Source organism: Urocampus carinirostris, chromosome 1 (assembly GCF_059441175.1).
Source record: "Urocampus carinirostris isolate Australia breed hairy pipefish chromosome 1, RoL_Ucar_1.0, whole genome shotgun sequence".
NCBI classification, from domain to species: domain Eukaryota; kingdom Metazoa; phylum Chordata; class Actinopteri; order Syngnathiformes; family Syngnathidae; genus Urocampus; species Urocampus carinirostris.
The window spans coordinates 76230363-76250381 of NC_142349.1; the positions used below are offsets into that span (position 1 = coordinate 76230363).

The window sequence follows — 20019 nt, forward strand, 5'->3', positions numbered from 1 at the left end:
TTATAGTTTTTTCCCTAACAAGGTAAACGTGAAAGGTATTATTTTTATTTGACCTTGATCATTTACTTTTTTCACTGTATTTCTGCGGAACGTTTTCTCTTGAGAATTGTCAATTTTGTATCGCGAAATTAAAAAAGAAGACCCTATGTTTTGCGGTCCTTTCTCAATTCAATTTCAAAATATAGATACCAAAATTATTCCACAAAAAGAAATGTAAAGCCCTTTGTGAAGCGGAAGTTATTGGGTTGGAAGCTCCGCCCACCTTCTTTGTTCTTCCGGGTCACACTCGGGTTGATTTTCCGATCTAACCATGGCGAAAAGCTCAGTTTAACTCGGTAAAAGAGTGAATTGTGAGCTTGAAGTGCGGCTTAAATGTGCAAAAGAGGGAAAAGAAACGTGAAAGAGGAGCTTCGGGAATTGCAAGAAGAGAACGAACGACGATATAGACGGCTTAACCGAGTTAGCATTAGCAAGGCGCTACACGTTATGTTGAAGAGATCAGGTTCGTCAATTTATTTCCATAACATTTTCTTTTATTGTTTTCTGCTCCTCAGGTCCTTTGAGGAAATATGTTCTTACTTTTACTATAGAGTAATCTTGATGTGGCTTCTAGGAAACTGAGACAATTTGTTGTGGAGACAGTATCAAATATACGCTTGTGCGGCAAATATAGGATTTCAACTAGCGGATTCCATACCTGTCAAGCTGTACGTTTTTGCCGCACAAAGTACGTTCATGATGCATTTTAAGACGTGTACGACGTACAAGAAAATCTGTACGGAAAAACGCAAATTTGTCAATTATGGGTACCATTCGGTATACACCGACTATCACCATAAGCATTGCTGTTGAGATTGTCATGATTGTTTTCTGTTTTTAGTGTCAATAAATTTGTTCAAACCAAAAAAAAAATCAATCAAGTCAAACAAGTTGGCCGCGGTATCCTCTATCTCTATATCGTTTTTTAACGTTGCAAACGTAGCGAGCGGTTTGATGCTACTGTGCGCATGCGTCCGCAGCTTCGGATTTCATGTGGTAGTTATGTAGTGAAAGGAAGTCCGTCTCTTTTTGGAGAACCGGCTTTTTCGGCTTAACTCGTTAAAGAGAGCCGGCTCTCAGACGGCTCACTTGCTCTGATGCATTATACTACGAATTATAATGTTAAGTTAAGAAAAAAAAGGAAGTATAAAAGCAGAAAATGAAAAATGATAGGTTTGTGGTTATCCCTTGAATCAGTATATTACCAACAATAATTTAATGCAGAAAATAAGACTATGTATTATTCTACTTAATTCTATTTGCATGCATTTTTTCCTTCTACGGTGAACGTCCAAGCGACTTCATTTTTGAACTTGTTTATAATAAAGCTCATTCATGTCGAGCAACTCAGTATCTCACAACAAAATGTTCATGAACAATATATATGATATAACGAAACACATGTACAATATAACATGTTAAACTACATCAATAAACACGTTTGAAAAAAGGGATTATTTTGTATTTTGTAAGGGAAAATACACCATTTTGTAAGGGCATGGAGCCATGGAGGTTGACAGGTATGGGATTCATGCAATCAAACGCTAAACGAAAACCACGAGAATGTTTTAGTCACCATTTGTTCTCCCTGTAATGCACTTTTGTGCGGAAGAAACCGAAAATGGGGACGAGGGTGAAAGTAGTTGATAATACTGTAGGCGTAGAGCGAGGGTCAGGAACCCTTTTGACTCAAAAAGGCATAAAAGCAAAATAGATTCATTTTATTTTGGGAAAGAGCCGCACCATATATTATCAGACAAATTGACTCAATTGTTAAACCCAGACAAAAGTTTAGTGTTCAGCACATTTATTTTTGATGATTTGATAAAAATGATGAAAAGTGAATAATGCCGGAGCCCGTGTCCCAAAATCAACTAACATACCACTTTAAACTTGTCGCTTTCTTGCAATGACTCAAGATCAGTTCAACTCATTTTGACCCTCTTTTTCATACATATTGGTTTCAAAAGCAGATGCAAGCAGTGATTTTGTAAAAACCGTCACAACATTCTGCAAACAGGGAACCTGACGTGCTTACCTTCAGCGCAGACGCCGTAGGGCAGGGGGGTCAAACTCATTTTAACTCGGGGGCCACACGATAGAACAAACATTCCGTCGGGGGCCGGACTAGTACAAAAGTCAATTCCATTGAAGTTGGGAAAAAGTTTAAAATGTCAGTAAAATTAGAATAGAATGACTTGCAAACCTTTTCTAACCCATATTTAAATGAATACACCACAAAGACAAGATTATCCATGTTCAAACTCATAAACTTTATTTCCATAAGCAAATAATGATAAACTTAGAATTTTATAATTGCAACAAGTGCCAAAGTAGTTGGGAAAGGGGCTTCTTCACCATTGTGTTACATCACCTTTCCTTTTAATAACACTCAATAAACGTTTAGGAAGTGAGGAGACTAGTTGTTGAATCGTTGATAGTGGAATCCTTTCCCATTCTTGCTTTATGTACAGCTTCAGCTGTTCAACAGTCCGGGGTCTCCTTTGTCTTATTCTGCGCTTTATAATGCGCCACACATTTTCAATGGGAGACAGGTCAGGACTGCAGGCAGGCCAGTCAAGCACCCGCACCCTCTTACTACGAAGCCACGCTGTCGTGAGACGTGCAGTGTGTGGCTTGGCATTATCCTGCTGGAAGAAGCAAGGGCGCCCATGGTAAAGATTCTGTTTGGATGGCAACATACTTTGTTCCAAAACCTGAATGTACTTTTCTGCATTAATGGTGCCTTCACAGATGTGCAGGTTACCCATTCCTTGGCCACTCATGCACCCCCATACCATCACAGATGCTGGCTTTTGCACTTTGCGTGCATAACAGTCTGGGTGGTTCTGTTCTTCTTTGGACCGGAGGACACGACGTCCACAATTTCCAAACACAATTTGGAAAACTGACTCATCAGACCACAGAACACTTTTCCACTTTGTATCAGTCCATTTTAGATGGGCTCGGGCCCAGAGAACCCTGCGGCGTTTCTGGATGTTGTTGATGAATGGCTTACGCTTTGCAACATAAAGTTTTAACCCACACTTACGGATATAGCGTCGAACTGTATTGACTGACAGTGGTTTTCCAAAGTGTTCCTGAGCCCATGTGGTGATGTCCTTTACACATTGATGTCGGTTCTTAATGCAGTACCGCTTGAGGGCTCGGAGGTCACGGGCATTCAATAATGGTTTACGGCCATGCCGTTTACGCACAGTGATTTCTCCAGATTCCCTGAACCTTTTCACAATATTATGGACTGTAGATGATGATATCCCTAAATTCCTTGCAATTGTACTTTGAGGAATGTTGTTTTTAAACTGTTCAACAATTTGCTCACGCAGTTGTTCACAAAGAGGTGAACCTCGCCCCATCCTTGCATGTGAATGACTTAGCTTGTTCGGGTCTCCCTTTTTTATACCCAGTAACAACTCTCACCTGTTGCTAATTCATCTGTTCACCTGCAAATAGTTGGTTGATTTCCATTCATCCACTTTCTGAGTAGTTATTGACACCTGTCCCAACTATTTTGGCACGTGTTGCTGTCATCAAATTACAGAGTTGATGATTTTCTCCCAAAACAATAAAGTTTATGAGTGAAGACAATAAATATGTTGTCTTTGCTGTGCATTCATTTAAATATGGGTTGAAAAGAATTTGCAATTTACTTGGATCAATTTTTATTTGCAATTAACACACTTTCCCAACTTCATTGGAATTGAGTTTTGTAGATTAAAGAGAAAGAAAAAGAGAGATAAAGAAATAAGAAAAAGAGGGAGGGAAAAGGAGAGAGGGCGGGACAAAGAAAGAAAAAAGAGACAGAGGGAGAGAGCATGAGAAACAAGAGATAAAAAGAGAAGTCATGAGAGAGGGGGAAAGAAAGGCAGAGGAAGAAAGAAATCCAAAGAGAAATAGAAAGACGGAAGGAGAGAAAAGAAAAGAAAGCGCAAAGGGTAGGAAGAGAGAAAGAGAAAAGAGAGAAAAGGAAAAAAAGGAAGTTAGAGCAAAATCTGTTAAAAAGACACAGAGAGAGAAAGAGACAAAGAGCAACAAAGGAAGAGTAAAAGAGAGAAACGGAGAGTGAAAGAGAGACAGAGAGTGGGAGAAAAGGGGTGGAAAAAAAGAGAAAGAGAGGGGGGGGGGTGTGACGCACCAGTCAGACGAGGTGGGGAGTTCCTGGCCCGCCCATGGAAGTAGCTCTTCCTACTGCTAGTCACTGTAACCCCCAGGAATTTCAAACTTCTCGCCCTCTCCACCTCCTCATTGCTAACCGTGAGAGGTAGATGTTGGATGCGCTTCTTCCTAAAATCCACCACAATCTTTGTTTTTTGGGTGTTTAGGACCAAGTTGTTGTTTTCATACCATGACTGCAGATGTTGCACCCCTCTCCTGTCGTCCGGCTGGATATTAGCCGAGCCCCGGGTGTCGTCAGCAAACTTGACGATAGGGCTGTGGAGGCAGTCTACAAGGAGTAGCGGACGTAGAACGCAGCCTCAGTGAACTCCGGTGTTGACGACCAGGGTAGAGTCTGTTAAGAATATAGAATAGAATATACTGGACTGTCTCAGAAAATTAGAATATTGTGATAAAGTTCTTTATTTTCTGTAATGCAATTAAAAAAACAAAAATGTCAGACATTCTGGATTCATTACACATCAACTGAACTATTTCAAGCCTTTTATTATTTGAATATTGCTGATTTTGGCTTACAGCTGAAAAAAACTCAAAAATCCTATCTCAAAATATTAGAATACTTCCTCAGACCAAGTAAAAAAATAATTTTATAACAGCAAAACTAAATCAAACATTTGAAAATGTCCATTGATGCGCTCAGTACTTGGTTGGGAATCCTTTTGCACGGATTACTGCATCAATCCGGCGTGGCATGGAGGCAATCGGCCTGTGGCATTGCTGAGGTGTTATTGATGCCCAGGATGCTTCGATAGCGGCCTTCAGCTCATTTGCACTTGTAGGTCTGGTGTCTTTCATCTTCTTCTTAACTATACCCCACAAATTCTCGATGGGGTTCAGGTCAGGGGAATTAGCGGGCCAATCAAGGACAGTGATGCCATGGTCAGTGCACCAGTTACTGGTGGTTTTGGCACTGTGGGCAGGTGCCAGATCATGCTGGAAAATGAAATCCTCATCTCCATAGAGCTTTTCAGCAGATGGAAGCATGTAGTGCTCTAAAATCTCTTGGTACACAGTTGCATTTACTCTGGACTTGATGAAACACAGTGGACCAACACCAGCAGCTGACATGGCTGCCCAAACCATTGCTGACTGTGGGAACTTCACACTGGATTTCAAGCAACTTGGATTTTGCTCTTTTCCAGCCTTTCTCCAGACTCTGGCGCCTTGACTTCCAAATGAAATGCAAAACTTGCTTTCGTCTGAAAAGAGGACTTTGGACCACTCTGCAACTGTCCAGTGCTTCTTCTCCAAAGCCCAAGTCAGACGCTTCTTCCGTTGTCTTGAGTTCAGAAGTGGCTTGACCATGGGAATACGGCTATTGTAGCCCATTTCCCGGACACGTCTGTGAACTGTGGCTTTTGATACCTGGACTCCAGCTTCAGCCCACTGTCTTTGAAGCTCCCTCAAATTCTGGAAGCGGCTCTTCTTCACAATTTTGTTAAGGCTGCGGTCATCTCTCTTGGTTGTGCAGCGTTTCCGGCCACATTTTTCCCTTCCAACAGACTTTTTGTGGATATGCTTTGAAACTTCACTCTGTGAACAGCCTGCTCTTTGAGAAATTTCTTTTTGTGTCTTACCCTCCTGATGGAGGGTATCAATGATGGTCCTCTGGACAGCAGTCAGATCAGCAGTGATTTAGAGTGTTTTTAAGGCTCAGGAAACCCTCGCAAGGTGTTTCGAGTTAATTAGATGATTCAGGTGATTAGTTGAATAGCCTACTTGTATACTTTTTCATGATATTCTAATATTTTGAGATAGGATTTTTGAGTTTTCTTAAGCTGTAAGGCAAATTCAGCAATATTAAAATAATAAAAGGCTTGAAATAGTTCAGTTGATGTGTAATGAATCCAGAATGTATGACATTTTTGTTTTTTTAATTGCATTGCAGAAAATAAAGAACTTTATCACAATATTCTAATTTTCTGAGACAGTCCAGTACCTTTATTGTCATTGTTACAAAATGGGTTGAACATATTGTGACAACGAAATTGGGCGTGTCACTCCAGTGTCACATTTACCAGTGAGGATAAAAGAAAACAAAAAAGATAAAGGAACAAAGAAGATAAAGGTTATAATTTGCACCCAGCATGCCACACCGTAATGCAGTATGTTAGAATGCTCTCCACTGTGGCTTTGCAAAAGGACACCAGCAGCGCAGGACAAAGACTAGGAACCTTCCCGTGGTGTCCTGCGAAGGGCTCTCTCCCGGGGGAGCCTTACGAATCCTACTCAATCCACTCAGACTCGCTCTCTCTTTCTTTCTTGCTCCTCTCTCTTTCTTTGTCTCTCCTTTTCTCTCTTCCCCCTTTACACTCTTGTCTCTCATTTTCTCTATTCCTCTCTTTCCTACTCTCTCCCCACCTCTCTCACTCTGTTTCCCCCCTTTTTGCGTTTTACTCTGTCTGTCTTTCTCTCTTTCTATCTGTCCCTACTTTTCTCTCCCTTCTACTCTCCTCTCTCTGTTCTTCTTAGGGCGGGCGACTTCGAGAGCAGCCCTGGCCCCCGGTCCAAATGCCAGTGGTGCTTTCGAACCGTTCGCTGCGACCACACCCCGATCACCTGTACTACCTGCCCACGGGGCTTCTGTAAATCATGCACCGGCCTGTCTGAACGTACTAAGGACTTCAGAGGCTTCGTCTGCTTGGTGTGCTTGGGTCGCACCCCGTCAGGCCTGGCGGCACAGGACAGTCGCAGCCCCCTTTCCTTCGGAGAACTACGGAGCCTCACACGAGCGAGTCTAGCGCTACTAACGATTACCTTAGGCGCCTTGAGTGACTCGACAACAACAACAACAACACCAGCAGCTGCTGTTTCAGATTATTTTTCCTGAGCACTCGCAGGAAATGGAGTCGCTGCTGGGCCTTCCCTACCACTGCTCTGGTGTTTGCAGACCAGGAGAGGTCATCGGAGATGTACACACCCAGGAATTTGAAAGAGTGGACTCTCTCTACACAGTCTCCTTTTATACTGAGTGGTGCTGGGTTCCTGCCTTTCCTCCTGAAGTCCAGTATGAGGTTTTTTTTGTTTTTGTGGTGTTCAGTATGAGGTGGTTTTTCGAACACTACGTTGTCAGTGACTCCACCTCATCCCTGTACGCCGCCTCGTCCCCTTCAGAGATGTGGCCGATCAAGGTGGTATCGTCGGCGTACTTAACGATTGTGTACGTGAGGTGGGTCGGTGAGCAGTCGGAGGTGTAGAGGGTGAAAAGTAGGGGGCTCGGTACACAGCCTTGGGGTAAGCCAGTGCTCAGTGTTAGGGTGGGAGAGACGTGGTTGCAGAGTTTCACGGACTGTGGGCGGTTTGAAAGGAAGGAAGTCTATTATCCTGCAATACAAGGCCGTTTTTGGGAAATGTGAAGCACACTGTAAAGCGCTTTGGGAAGTCTTGACTTGTAAAGCGCTATATAAATGCAGATCATTTCATTTCATTTTCGTTCATAACATCGTAGTGTTCACGACAACGTGATTCTGTGTGGCACTCTAGGAGTAACATGGAAGAATAGGCTTTTACCTGGGAAAGATATGACCATATTTTTGTAAAAAGGATGTTTTTAATAATTATCTATTCATATTTTTAGGTAGAAATGCTTAGTAGCGATGCACACTTCTGCAGAAAATTTGTGAAAGTTGTGGTCAATGGCGAATTAATGTTTACAGTATGACCCAGAATAACGGTTTAGTCTGAAATTGATGTTCTGATTAAAGGGTGGTCAAACTACAGCCCATGTTGGCTGGATTACTGAAAAAGAGTAGTTAGTTGCAGTTAATAGTTATTTCATTTCTGAAAGAAACTACTTACAAATTACCGTATATACTCACACTGGCTTTATAATAATCACATATTGAAAAAAATAAGAATGTGTACGTCAACCTGTGGAAACGATGAAGCCTTCATATTGTGCTTGTGCAATATTAAGAGCTTGCAAACAAGAACTTAGCTGAGACACTCCATATCCATATCCAATATATTTTTATTTTTTTTCAAAACCATGTTTGTCTTGTGTCCTGCAGATGTGAGTCAAGAATGTCTTCCTCCTTGGCAACAGGAGACAAAGTTGCCTTGCGTTAAAAAAGAGGAAAATGATTTGGAGCCTGATCACATTAAAATGGAGAAAGAAGACTTGGAGCCTGTTGACGTCAAAAAAGAAGATGAGAACGATGTGGAACGTGTTGTCGTCAAAGAGGAGGAAGATTTGAGATACTTTCCGGTGACTAGAGTCAGTTTAACCGCGGAAGATCAACATGAAGAGAACAAGGAGAAGGTGTCTCCTAGCAGAAGCTCCGGGAGAACGGATGATAACGACACGTCCGACTCTGCACGCAATGATGGCGACAAACAGTCGGAAAGTGATGACACATATCACAAATGTTTGGAGTGTGGGAAAACATTTTCATACAAGCGTAGCCTGAGACGCCACATCATGGTCCACACTGGTGAAAAACCCTTTTCCTGCTCAGTTTGTGGTCAGAAATTCGGCCATACATCACACTTAAAAGCACACACGAGGACCCACACTGGTGAAAAACCTTTTACTTGCTCAGTTTGTGGTAAAAAATTCAGCCAAAAAAAACATTTGAAAATTCACACAAGAACCCACACTGGTGAAAAACCTTTTGCTTGTTCAATTTGTAGTCAGAAATTCAGCCTGAATTCAAACTTAAAAATCCACACAAGAACCCACACTGGTGAGAAACCTTTTGCCTGCTCAGTTTGTTGTCAGAAATTCAGACACAAAGGAAACTTGATAAGCCACACAAGAACCCACACTGGAGAAAAACCTTTTACTTGCTCAGTTTGTGGTCAGAAATTCGGCCATACATCACACTTAAAAGCACACACGAGGACCCACACTGGTGAAAAACCTTTTACTTGCTCAGTTTGTGGTCAGAAATTCAGCCAAAGAGTAAGTTTAAAAAGCCACGCGAGAACCCACACCGATGAGAAACCGTTTTCGTGATCAGTTTGCAGTCAGAAATTGTTGGAATAATGTACATAAGTTATTCAATTTCACTATCATTTATGTGTGTTATATGTTTGCTTGAAATATTGTGCTTACAAAATAGTATGTTCTCCCACGCCACTCTAGAGAGAACCAATGGTGTGAATAAGTTACAGATTTTACCCAAAGAGGCACAGATCTCTTCTTCAAGTAATTAATCAGAGTCAAGCAAGTGTTTGCACGAAAACTGGTTTTGACTGGACAGTTAACTTTCAAATGCATTCCTGTTTAGCAGTCCGAAACGACCTTGTAATTAAGAAATGCCTTTCTCTGTGAATAAAAGGCAGGATGGCGAGAGACTGTTTTCGAAGTGAGCTGGAGGCACTGTGATAGAAAGCTGTCTCTCGTCGCTTCCCTGCAGATGATCATAAACAATTCTCTCTGTCCTTTTTGTATACAGATTGTTGTTAAAAGTGTTGGGGTTCAACCTGACAGAAATTCAGCTTGCCAACATTATTTTTCCCGTTCCATGTAGTCCGTTACTCCCCAAGCCTGCACAAAATTTAGTAATTTTATTCATATTTAGTTTCTTTTGTCTTTTATTAGCATTTTTGGTATTGGAGTAATTGAAAGTAATCAAGTTAAAGTAACCCTACCCAACCCTGCTTGCTTGTATGTAACCCACTTGTGGATACATTCAACTAAAATAATAAATATATCCCAGCTTAATCACTTATCATGGTTTTGTGCAATACCCCCGCCAATCAGGATTTTCAAAAAATTCTGTGATCGAATGAGTCTACAATATATATGGACTTAAATCATGGCTTTTATGTGGATGTCATTATCTTGTATCACATGTAAGCATATTTGAATTGTGTATTGGTGACTAGATATTCTTTGAAGATTTTTTTGTCGATTTCTTTTCAAACAAATGTAATTCGCCGTGATTCAAGATCTTCATACATTTCAATTGGACTAATAATAAAAATGTCTTCAATTTCTTTTGAATGTCATCCTTTTGTGCATTGATTTGACTGCAACCTTGCTCCTAAAATGAAATGTCTTTGTTCTTATATTAAACTGTGATTTGTTTGTATTTTTCTCTGCAATGTATAAATGACGTGCATGGCTGTCAGAGTTTATAAAGATATAAACTTGTTGCTGGCGCAATTATTCAGATAAAAGCACTTATTGATTTTTAATCTACCGTAAATTCCGGACTATAAGCCGCTACTTTTTTCCCAAACGTTCAATCCTGCGGCTTATTCAGTGATGCGGCCAATTTATGTCATTTTCTAACAGCCGCCAGAGGCACTCGAGTACAAAAGGTAAGATTTAGACCGGTGGAATATATGCGCCGAGGAAGACTGCAACTTCTTCGCTTGTTCACAAATTAAAGTAGTGTAGACATATCCTCATCATGCAAATTGCAAAAAGAAAGGCACATGAAAAATCAATCAAGCAGTCCGATAAAGAAGGAAACAGCTCCTGCACGTAAACTTTACTTTGCGAGCGTGTTACTAGCGTGTTTTTGAATGAGGGAGCGTGGGACGACGTCTATATGACAAAGTCTCTTTCCCATACTGGGGAGGACGACTTTGATGTCAGTTATGAAGAGGAAGATGAGGACGGTTTACCGTGATTTTTACAAGTTCGGTGTATTTTTTTTTAACAGACCCGTTTACTGTGCTGCGAACGTGTTTCTAGTAGCGTTTTGCTACCCTTCACAGGCACGGTTTGGGATGAAAGTTATTTTATTATTAAAGCTTTGAAAACTCGGTGTACCTTCTTTCTTTGTAAATATGTGTAACCATGTATAATATGGATTTGCAACTGTATATTTTTGTAATGTATTTATTTTAGAGACTTATTCTGATATGTTTTCCATGGGCGAATCAAAAAGAAGGGGCGAAAACAACCGGAAGTGGAGTAAAGGTGAGACGTGTTTGTTGACGGAGCGGACAATAGTGGATATATATTTTTCCCACCCTTACCTTTGGAAATATGCTTTTTTTTTTTCCTTGGATTATTTTCAACGGAACCCGGACTCTGCAGGTCTGCATCAGACCTTAAGTACCGGTATCATTTTCCGTTCATTTTGCCGGCTGGTTTTTTTTTGACTGTGTACTTTATATTCAGTCACAATCGAAGTCGTTTGAGTCCCGTTTGGGTTAATTTTGTGTTTGTGTAACATGTTTTAATGTGGGTGCGTGCGGCTTATATGCCGGTGCGGCTTGTGTAAGTACAAAAGCGGTTATCCTCTTAAAATGTGGTGGGTGCGGCTTATAATCAGGTGGCACGGTCGCCATCTTGCCAGGCTACCCGGGCCGAACTGCCTACATCCGGTGGTTTATTGAGAAGTCGCACATAAACAGGAAATGGAGTCACACATGAGTGTCATATTACATTACAATGAAAATTAGAGTGAAAACGTATTACAAATAATAGAAATCGACTGATCTTTGAAACGTGACTGTGTGTGTGTGATGATTACTTGTATATTAGGAATATAAAAACAGGTTCATTTCATAGCATGGGAGTCTGAGAAATACACAACTAAAAAACTTTACAATGGCTTCCGCTGTGCGATTGACGGGAAGTCTTTAAAGAGTGTTATTGTGTCGCCGTCTCATCAGGAAATCAAAACATTTCCTCCACTTTTATTGACAACAAATACCGTATTTTCCGCACTATAGGGCGCACCGGGTTATAGGGCGCACCCCGAAAAAATAGTTTTTGGTCCTATATTTGACATACATAAGACGCACTGGATTATCTGTTATTATCTATTACATCTGTTCTCCTCTGCACTATCGTACTACAGTGTTATTGTTACTGTATAGTGACTTGTTTACCTGACTGCCCATTTTGCACATCTGGTTAGCTACTCCTCTTGCACTCTTTGCACTACTGTAAAATACTATACATAGCCGTAATTATTTAGTATATTATTAGTACTCAATACTCCAACTCAATACAACATTTTATTTATATCTGTACATTCAAGGAAACTGTGCGGGTCAGATGTATCGACATTTCGTTCTGTATACACGTGTACTAGAATGACAATAAAGTAAATCTGAATCTGAATTATAAGGCGCTACAATGGGAACGTGGACAAAACGGTCAGATAGTTCAGTCCAACTTCTTACCCCCTTAACATTCCCAAAGCTTGCAAAGAAGCAAATACGTGTCGTAGACACGTGCGGATGCGGTGTCCGTACGATATCACTCAAATGCATCGTTCCATCATTCGGAAGGTTCAAGTCTCGGGATTCAAGAAATGCCAACCATTCCTTAGTTTCTATTTTCTTTTTCGCTCGCAACTTTACTGTGCATATGACAATAAACACTTGGAATTGAGTTGAATTAAAAAAAAAAAGACCCATCACAGAAACATCGATATCACACTGAAACAAGATACTGGGAAAATATATAGCCGGAGTAGCTCACCGAAGTCGTTGCGTTCAATAATAATGTGCGACCATGGTCCTCTTATATCCATGAGTGTAGTAAATCCAGGAGAGTAAAACATTTACAAATACAGTACAGAATAGTAAAATACTGTTTTCTCTATGCCGTCAACCCAACATGCTATTCACATTCATCTTTTTCGGCCAATTGCAGGCTTTGTTTTACAGCTTAAGCCTATGCCAGCCTGTAAATGATAAAAAGGATCCGCCCCCCTTTAATTCCGAATAACTTTAGCCAATAGTGATCGATTCAAATGATGATTGACACATTGGTTAGCCAATGAAACGCCGGTATATAAATCCCAGCATACACCGCGGACTACTTCGCGTTCGGGGGAAAATTTAGTCGGCGGCTGCTGCATTAGTTGCAAGACTTTGCGACTTAATATTGATCCATATATAAGGCGCACTGAATTATAAGGCGCATGGTCATCTTTTGAAAAAAATGAAGACTTTTAGGTGCGCCTTATAGGGCGGAAAATACGGTAGTTGCTTTCGTGACTGCCTTTGTTCTTACATCAAACTGTGATTTTTTTCAATCCATTTTGATTTCTCTTTTTTAAGTGCAGTTTGCAGTTCTGATGCAAGTCGAGTGATTTGCATTACCTCGGTTGCGGAATGTGTTGCCTTCAGGGTTGGGTAGGGTTACTTTAACTGGATTACTTTCAATGACTTTTGGATGACTCCAATAGCAAATATGCTAATAAAAGACAAAAAAAAACAAATATGAATCAAATGACTCCATTTTGTGCAGGCTTGGGGAGTAATGGCAAAAATGATGTTGGCAAGCTGTTTGGATTTATTTTCATTTTGTTTCTGTGGCATTTGATGTTCGTTTTGCCGGAGATCAAAGAGATCAAAGCCAGGAGAGAAAGCTTACCACGTGTTGCTAGTCATCATTTTATTCATATTTAGTTTCTTTTGTCTTTTATTAGCATATTTGCTATTGGAGTCATCCAAAAGTCATTGAAAGTAATCCAGTTAAAGTAACCCTACCCAACCCTGATTGTTTGGAACAAGACATTTTCTAACAACTGATGAGGAAATTTCAAGCAATCGTTGAGAGCGCCGTCTAGTGGACGCATTTCAGAATACATTTTCCTTCTGACTTGGCTTTGCGACCTGAATAGTGATGGGAATTTCTTCTCTTTTTAGAGAAGCGGCTTTTTCGGCTCGGCTCACTAAAACGGCCCCCAGAGGACTCTCCGGATTAAATCCATGGAATAAAGCATCCGAAACTTTTTTTTTTTGTTTGTTTTCAAATATATTCGAAATAAATATGATATATGATGCCCCAAATTAAATCATTTTGAAAATGTTTATGTGACTATGTTATCATAGACTGTATTGTTTCAATATGAGGTGAACTTTTTCCTCATTTAAATTTTTACATGGATTATATGAAGAAAAACACACGGAGAAGACGACACTCGTATTGAGCAGTTAGGAGCGCCTGAGAGAGAGAAAGAGAGAGAGGGAGAGAGAGAGCAAGAAAGAGAAAGAGATATCGTATTGACCAGTTGTGAACAAGAAAGAAAGAGAGGGAGAGAGAGAGAGAGAGAGAGAGAGAGAGAGAGAGAGAGAGAGAGAGAGAGAGAGAGAGAGAGAGAGAGAGAGAGATTTTATTGACCAGTTATGAGCAAGAGAGAGAGAGAACGAGAGAGAGAGAAAGAGAGAGAATTTCTAAGGGAGCCGGCTCATTAACTCCTTTCGTTCGCCAACAACACAGCAGAGTGGAACTGTGAGATGGTATGATGTATAGGAGGCGATAGAGCACCAAGGAGCTGGATGCCAACCGAAGAAGAAGAGTAGAACTTTACGTCACTGCCGCCATTTCCTGCTCCTTCGTGGTGTTTCGCTCCATTCGTGTGCACAATATAACTTCATCTACCTGCATCTAACCCCTAGAGGTTCAAAAACGGCATTTAACTCCGTAAAAGTTCTAAGGTGGCTAAAATGTGCGAGAGATGGAAAGGAAATTTGAAAGAGGAGCTTCAGGAAGAGAACGAGCGAGAAGATCGACGGCTAAACCAAGTTAGCATTAGCAAGGAGCTACGATTTGTGTTGAACGGAGCAGGTTGGTCACTTTTATTTCTTTTTATTTTACTTCTGTTGTTTTTTTACGCTTATTAGCCCTTGACAACCTATGAAGCCCTGTTTAAGGAAAATGGAAAAAAACAATTGTGACAAATGTAAACGTGGATTGACACAGGTGATGTAACAGAGTTGAAATTTGATTGTTTTGAGTTGTTTTTTTTAATCCTCACAAAATCAATATTATTATTGTATTACTGTTAAAATTCCGGATCCTCATTCATTTATTAAGCCACTGTCTTTTTCGTTTGGCACTTTATGGGCTTCAGCGCTTGCCGTAGCTTCAGCTAATTTGCATGCGCTGAAGGTAAGATGTGCCCAATATCAGTTGGATAAAAAATGCATATTTTGCTAGATATAGGAGCTGCTTTCACAAACTAATTTTGTATATAAGTTTTGCTAAATGAGGTATATAAAAAAGCATTAATTAAAAATAAAGTAATGCAGCTTGAAACGATGATTACTCTGATGCAACATGTTTCAATGCAACCACGCCACGAGGTGCGGCATGTTGAGTGCTGTCCCGTTTCTGTATTTTTGTTCCTGTTTTAGATGATTGCAGTCGTGCACAGACGCCCTGACTTTTGTATCGTTTTGTTTACTGAATGCAGGCAATAAACCGAGAGACTGGGAACCCTTGTGTCGCACATGATTGACAGTCGTTACAGTTAGCTAATGAATTCCCAACGTAGATATGTACACATTTGGTATAAATACAATTATACATCTGTATGAGTAAGTGTGTTTGCAAGAGTTTCAGTTTTTTGTGCGGTGTGTGTTAAGGGTGGTGATGGCTCCGGGGAAGAAACTGTTTTCGAGTCTGTCTGTTTTTGTTTTGTGTGACCTGTAGGGTCTGCCTGAAGGCAGCAGCTCAAAAAGATGGTGGCCGGGGTGAGAAAAGTCCTCTGATGTTTTCTACTCTGCTGAGGTAGCGAGAGTGGGCAATGTCCTCCAGACTGGGTAGAGAACCAATGATTCTCTGGGCTGTGTTAATGTTCCTATCTGCTGCTGTACACCCAGCATGCCACACCGTAATGCAGTTTGTTCGAATGCTCTCCACAGTGGCTTTTTGTAAAAGGACACCCGCAGCTGCTGTTTCAGATTATTTTTCCTGAGCACTCGCAGGAAATTGAGTCGCTGCTGGGCCTTCCCTACCACTGCTCTGGTGTTTGCAGACCAGGAGAGGTCATTGGAGATGTGCACACCCATGATTTTGAAAGAGTGGACTCTCTCTACAAAGTCTCCGTTTATATTGAGTGGATGTTGGGTTACTGCATTTTCCTCCTGAAGTCCAGTATGAGTCCTTTTGTTTTTGTAGTTTTCAGTATGAGGTGGTTTTTCGAACACCACGTTGTCAGTGTCTCCACCTCATCCCTGTACGCCGCCCCGTCCCCTTCAGAGATGAGCCCGATCAAGGTGGTATCGTCGGCGTACTTAACAATTGTGTTTGTGAGGTGGGTCGGTGAGCAGTCGGAGGTGTAGAGGGTGAAAAGCAAGGGGCTCGGTACACAACCTTGGGGGGAGCCAGTGCTCGGTGTTAAGGTGGGAGAGACGTGGTTGCAGAGTTTCACAGACTGTGGGCGGTTTGAAAGGAAGTCCATTATCCAGTGGCAAATAGAGGAAGAGAGTCATAGGTGACAGAGTTTCTCCAACAGGATCTCCGGGATAATGGTGTTGAAGGCTGAGCTGAAGTCCAGAAAGAGCATTGTGACGTAGACCCCCAGGTAGTCTAGGTGGCTCAGGGCGGTGTTTATGGCGTCGTCAGTGGAGCGGTTTGGCCTGTAGGCAAACTGGTTGGGGTCCAGTGTGGGTGACAGGGACACATTGTACACATTTTAATTGAGGTTCTCTGTCGTTTCTGTCTCCATTAGAAGTATTACATAAATGCAGTCTATATATTTATACATTTTGTCATTTATGTGTTTCTGTAATATGTCATATATTTTAAATGATACAAAACCTATGTGTGTCTTGTGTCCAACAGATGTCAGTGAAGAAGTCCTTTCTCCTGTCCGGCAGGAACCAGAGTTTCCTGATATTAAAAAGGAGGAGGAGGATGTGGAGCCTGTTTGTGTTAAAGAGGAGGGACTTTTCACTGAGTTGCCGGTGACTGAGACCATTTTAACTCCTGGGAGTCAGGTTAAACATGAAGAAAACTGCCAGGAGCCTTCAAGCAGAAGCTCTTGTCAACACGTGAAAACTGATGATGAGGACACGTCCGACACTAATGGCGACAAACAGTCAGAAGGTGATAAAACATGTTCTCGGTGTGGAAAAAAATTTAAATCCAAGTCTCATTTGAAGGTGCATATGAGAACCCACACAGGGGAGAAGCCTTTTTCCTGTTCATTTTGTGGTCAAAAATTCCGCCATAAAGAAAGCTTAAAAAGACACACAAGAACCCACACTGGTGAGAAGCCTTTTTCCTGCGCAGTTTGCGGTCAAAACTTCAGCCTGAAAGCGGTCTTCAAAAAACACACAAGAACCCACACTGGCGAGAAGCCCTTCTCCTGCTCGTTTTGTGCTAAATCATTCAGTCAAAAAGATAGCCTAAAAAGACACACAAGAACCCATACTGGTGAGAAACCTTTCTCCTGCTTAGTTTGCGGTCAAAAATTCTGCCATAAAGAAAGCTTAAAAAGACACACATCAACCCACACTGGCGAGAAACCTTTTTCCTGCTCATTTTGCAATCAAAACTTTAGCCATAAAGCAGACTTCATAAAACACACAAGAATCCACACTGGCAAGAAGCCCTTCTCTTGCTCATTTTGCTGCGAATCATTCAGCCGGAAAGAATACTTAATAATACACACAAGAACCCACACTGGTGAGAAACCTTTCTCCTGCTCGCTTTGTGGTAAATCGTTCAGCCGGAAAGAACTCTTAAAAACACACACAACAATCCACACTGGCGAGAAACCCTTCACCTGCTCGTTTTGTGGTAAATCATTCAGCCAGAAAGATAGCCTAAAAAGACACACAAGAACCCATACTGGTGAGAAACCTTTCTCCTGCTCAGTTTGCGGTCAAAAATTCTGCCATAAAGAAAGCTTAAAAAGACACACATCAACCCACACTGGCGAGAAGCCTTTTTCCTGCTCATAATGCAATCAAAACTTTAGCCAGAAAGCAGACTTCATAAAACACACAAGAATCCACACTGGCGAGAAACCCTTCACCTGCTCGTTTTGTGGTACATCATTCAGCCGGAAAGATCACTTTAAATCACACACAAGAACTCACACTGGCGAGAAGCCTTTATCTTGCTCAGCTTGCGGTCTTAGCTACTCAAGTCAAGCCAAAGCTCAGGATCACACGTGTGCCGGAGAAAATGGCATCGGTCCCTCTATTTGATATATCATTTCTTGCATTTATATTTCAAACTCTACTGCTGAATGTACAGATTTGTGTACTCTTCATGTCATATCAATTCAAAAATATATCTCTCCATACACACACACACACACAGTTTTTCGCTGTAGATGAAATTAAAATTGTTAAATGTTTTGATTCCCCTTCACGATTGTGTCTCGCATTTTGTTGATTCTTAGAACAGGTTTTCTATTTTAGCTCTAAGTTTGAAGCCTGAAATGTTGCAAAATGACAAATTTCTGTGGGCCAAAATTTCGCAAGGCACTGCACATTTAGATATTCTGTAACAGTAACTACAATATTCATTTATTTTCAACTATTGATTTCTGAAGTACTTTCTGAATATCTTTTATTCATACCTAGTTATCCTGACCTTATCTTATTTTTCTCTTTTAAGCCTTTATTACGTGTTTATCCTGGAGTGTCACGTCTAATCTCTTTGTAAATGTTCCCTATGTTATTATCAATCGCAATAAAGACATTTTCATTTGTGGCTGTATCTATCCATGTCATGATTTTTTGAGTTGCCATAATTAAGATGACCTTTTCCAAGATTCGTTTGAAATCTGAATGTGATTAACTTAACTCACAATATGTATACAGACGCTGCCCTACTTAAGAACGAGATTTCCGGACGATCGTTCGTAAGTTGAATTTGTCCGTAAGTTGCTCCAGTGCTATATTTTTTCTGCTTAAGGTTTATTTAAGTATATTTAATGCTTGTATAAGTAACTTGTATTGTTTGAAACTGAAAAACGTTTCATAAAATAACGTTACAAAGTGTTGTGGATTGTCTGGAGTCGGCTTGCATAATGAACGCATTAGGATAGAAAAATAGAAATTCCAACTTGTTTACCCAGAGTGCAAATGTTGGCGAATATTATTATTAATGATCGCCTTGGACGAATGACTGGCGTTCGTCCTGCCAAGATTTCTTGGCAGGGAGCAGGCCAGGTCAAACCGACCCAAGACATTTCTTGGAAGCCGACCCAAAAACAATTCGTGGACGTTATATAAAAGATTAAAAAAAACAATCGGTCCGGTGGCGTGGATGTACACGTGCAAGGGGACGGATGAAAACTAATGCTGATGTTGTATTAGGATATGAAAAGCCACCCGCCTCTGAAGACGAGGAGAGACTTCGAGATTACCGTGGATAAGGTTCAATAAACAAACTCTCCCTCTTATGTCACCGACTCCTTTGCACCTTGTTTTTCAAGTATTATTAGTATATTGTGGGGCAAATTGATCGGGCTGTTTCCACAATAAAAGCAGGTTGAATGATAAAAACAAAGCTACACATTTGGCGTTGACATTCTGTAGTCTGTGAAGCCCTTTGACACTTCTTGTGATTGAGGGCTATCCAAATAATCATGACTTGACTATAAAGATAAAGTTACGTATAACATTGATTAATTCTTGAGGCAAAAAGTTGAAGTCATGGATGTATACAGGCCTTTCCACTTGTTATTCACATTCATTTTCTGAACAAGAATAGCGGAAGATAAATTGGTCAGTGATACGATTTCAATGTACAGTGGAACCTCGGTTCTCGACCATAATCCGTTCCAGAACCCTGTTCGAAAAGCGATTTGTTCAAACGCAGAAATCATTTTTCCCATTACAAATAATGTCAATCGTTTTAATCCGTTCCAACACCCTGAATGTTTACCTTTGTCTACCTTTAAGACACACATAACATAAATGTAACCCGGGCTAATCGTATGTTCGCGTTAGCTTAATCTTCCGTACGAAAGATTACGCTAACATGAACGTGTAAAAACAAGGATAAGAAAATAAGTATGAATAGGATTTCTTACCTTTGTGGTGGTCAGCAGAAGGCGCAGATGGACGGTGAGAGGGATGGAGGAGGAAGGAAAATGATTGTTTGGAAGGAGA

General features: G+C 40.8%; 2 protein-coding genes across 2 annotated transcripts; both read left to right on the plus strand.

The window, feature by feature from the left end:
- The first annotated feature begins 261 nt into the window (after nt 1-261).
- LOC148377009 (uncharacterized) lies at nt 262-10180 on the plus strand. Its single transcript, XM_088352141.1, has 2 exons — nt 262-502; nt 8247-10180. Exons 1-2 carry the CDS (start codon nt 373-375, stop codon nt 9191-9193), a joined length of 1077 nt encoding a protein of 358 aa, XP_088208267.1. The 5' UTR covers nt 262-372; the 3' UTR covers nt 9194-10180.
- Nucleotides 10181-14471: 4291 nt separating this feature from the next.
- Nucleotides 14472-18619, plus strand: LOC148377010 (uncharacterized). The gene is made up of 2 exons (XM_088352067.1): nt 14472-14728; nt 16730-18619. Exons 1-2 carry the CDS (start codon nt 14608-14610, stop codon nt 17851-17853), a joined length of 1245 nt encoding a protein of 414 aa, XP_088208193.1. The 5' UTR covers nt 14472-14607; the 3' UTR covers nt 17854-18619.
- Nucleotides 18620-20019: the final 1400 nt, after the last annotated feature.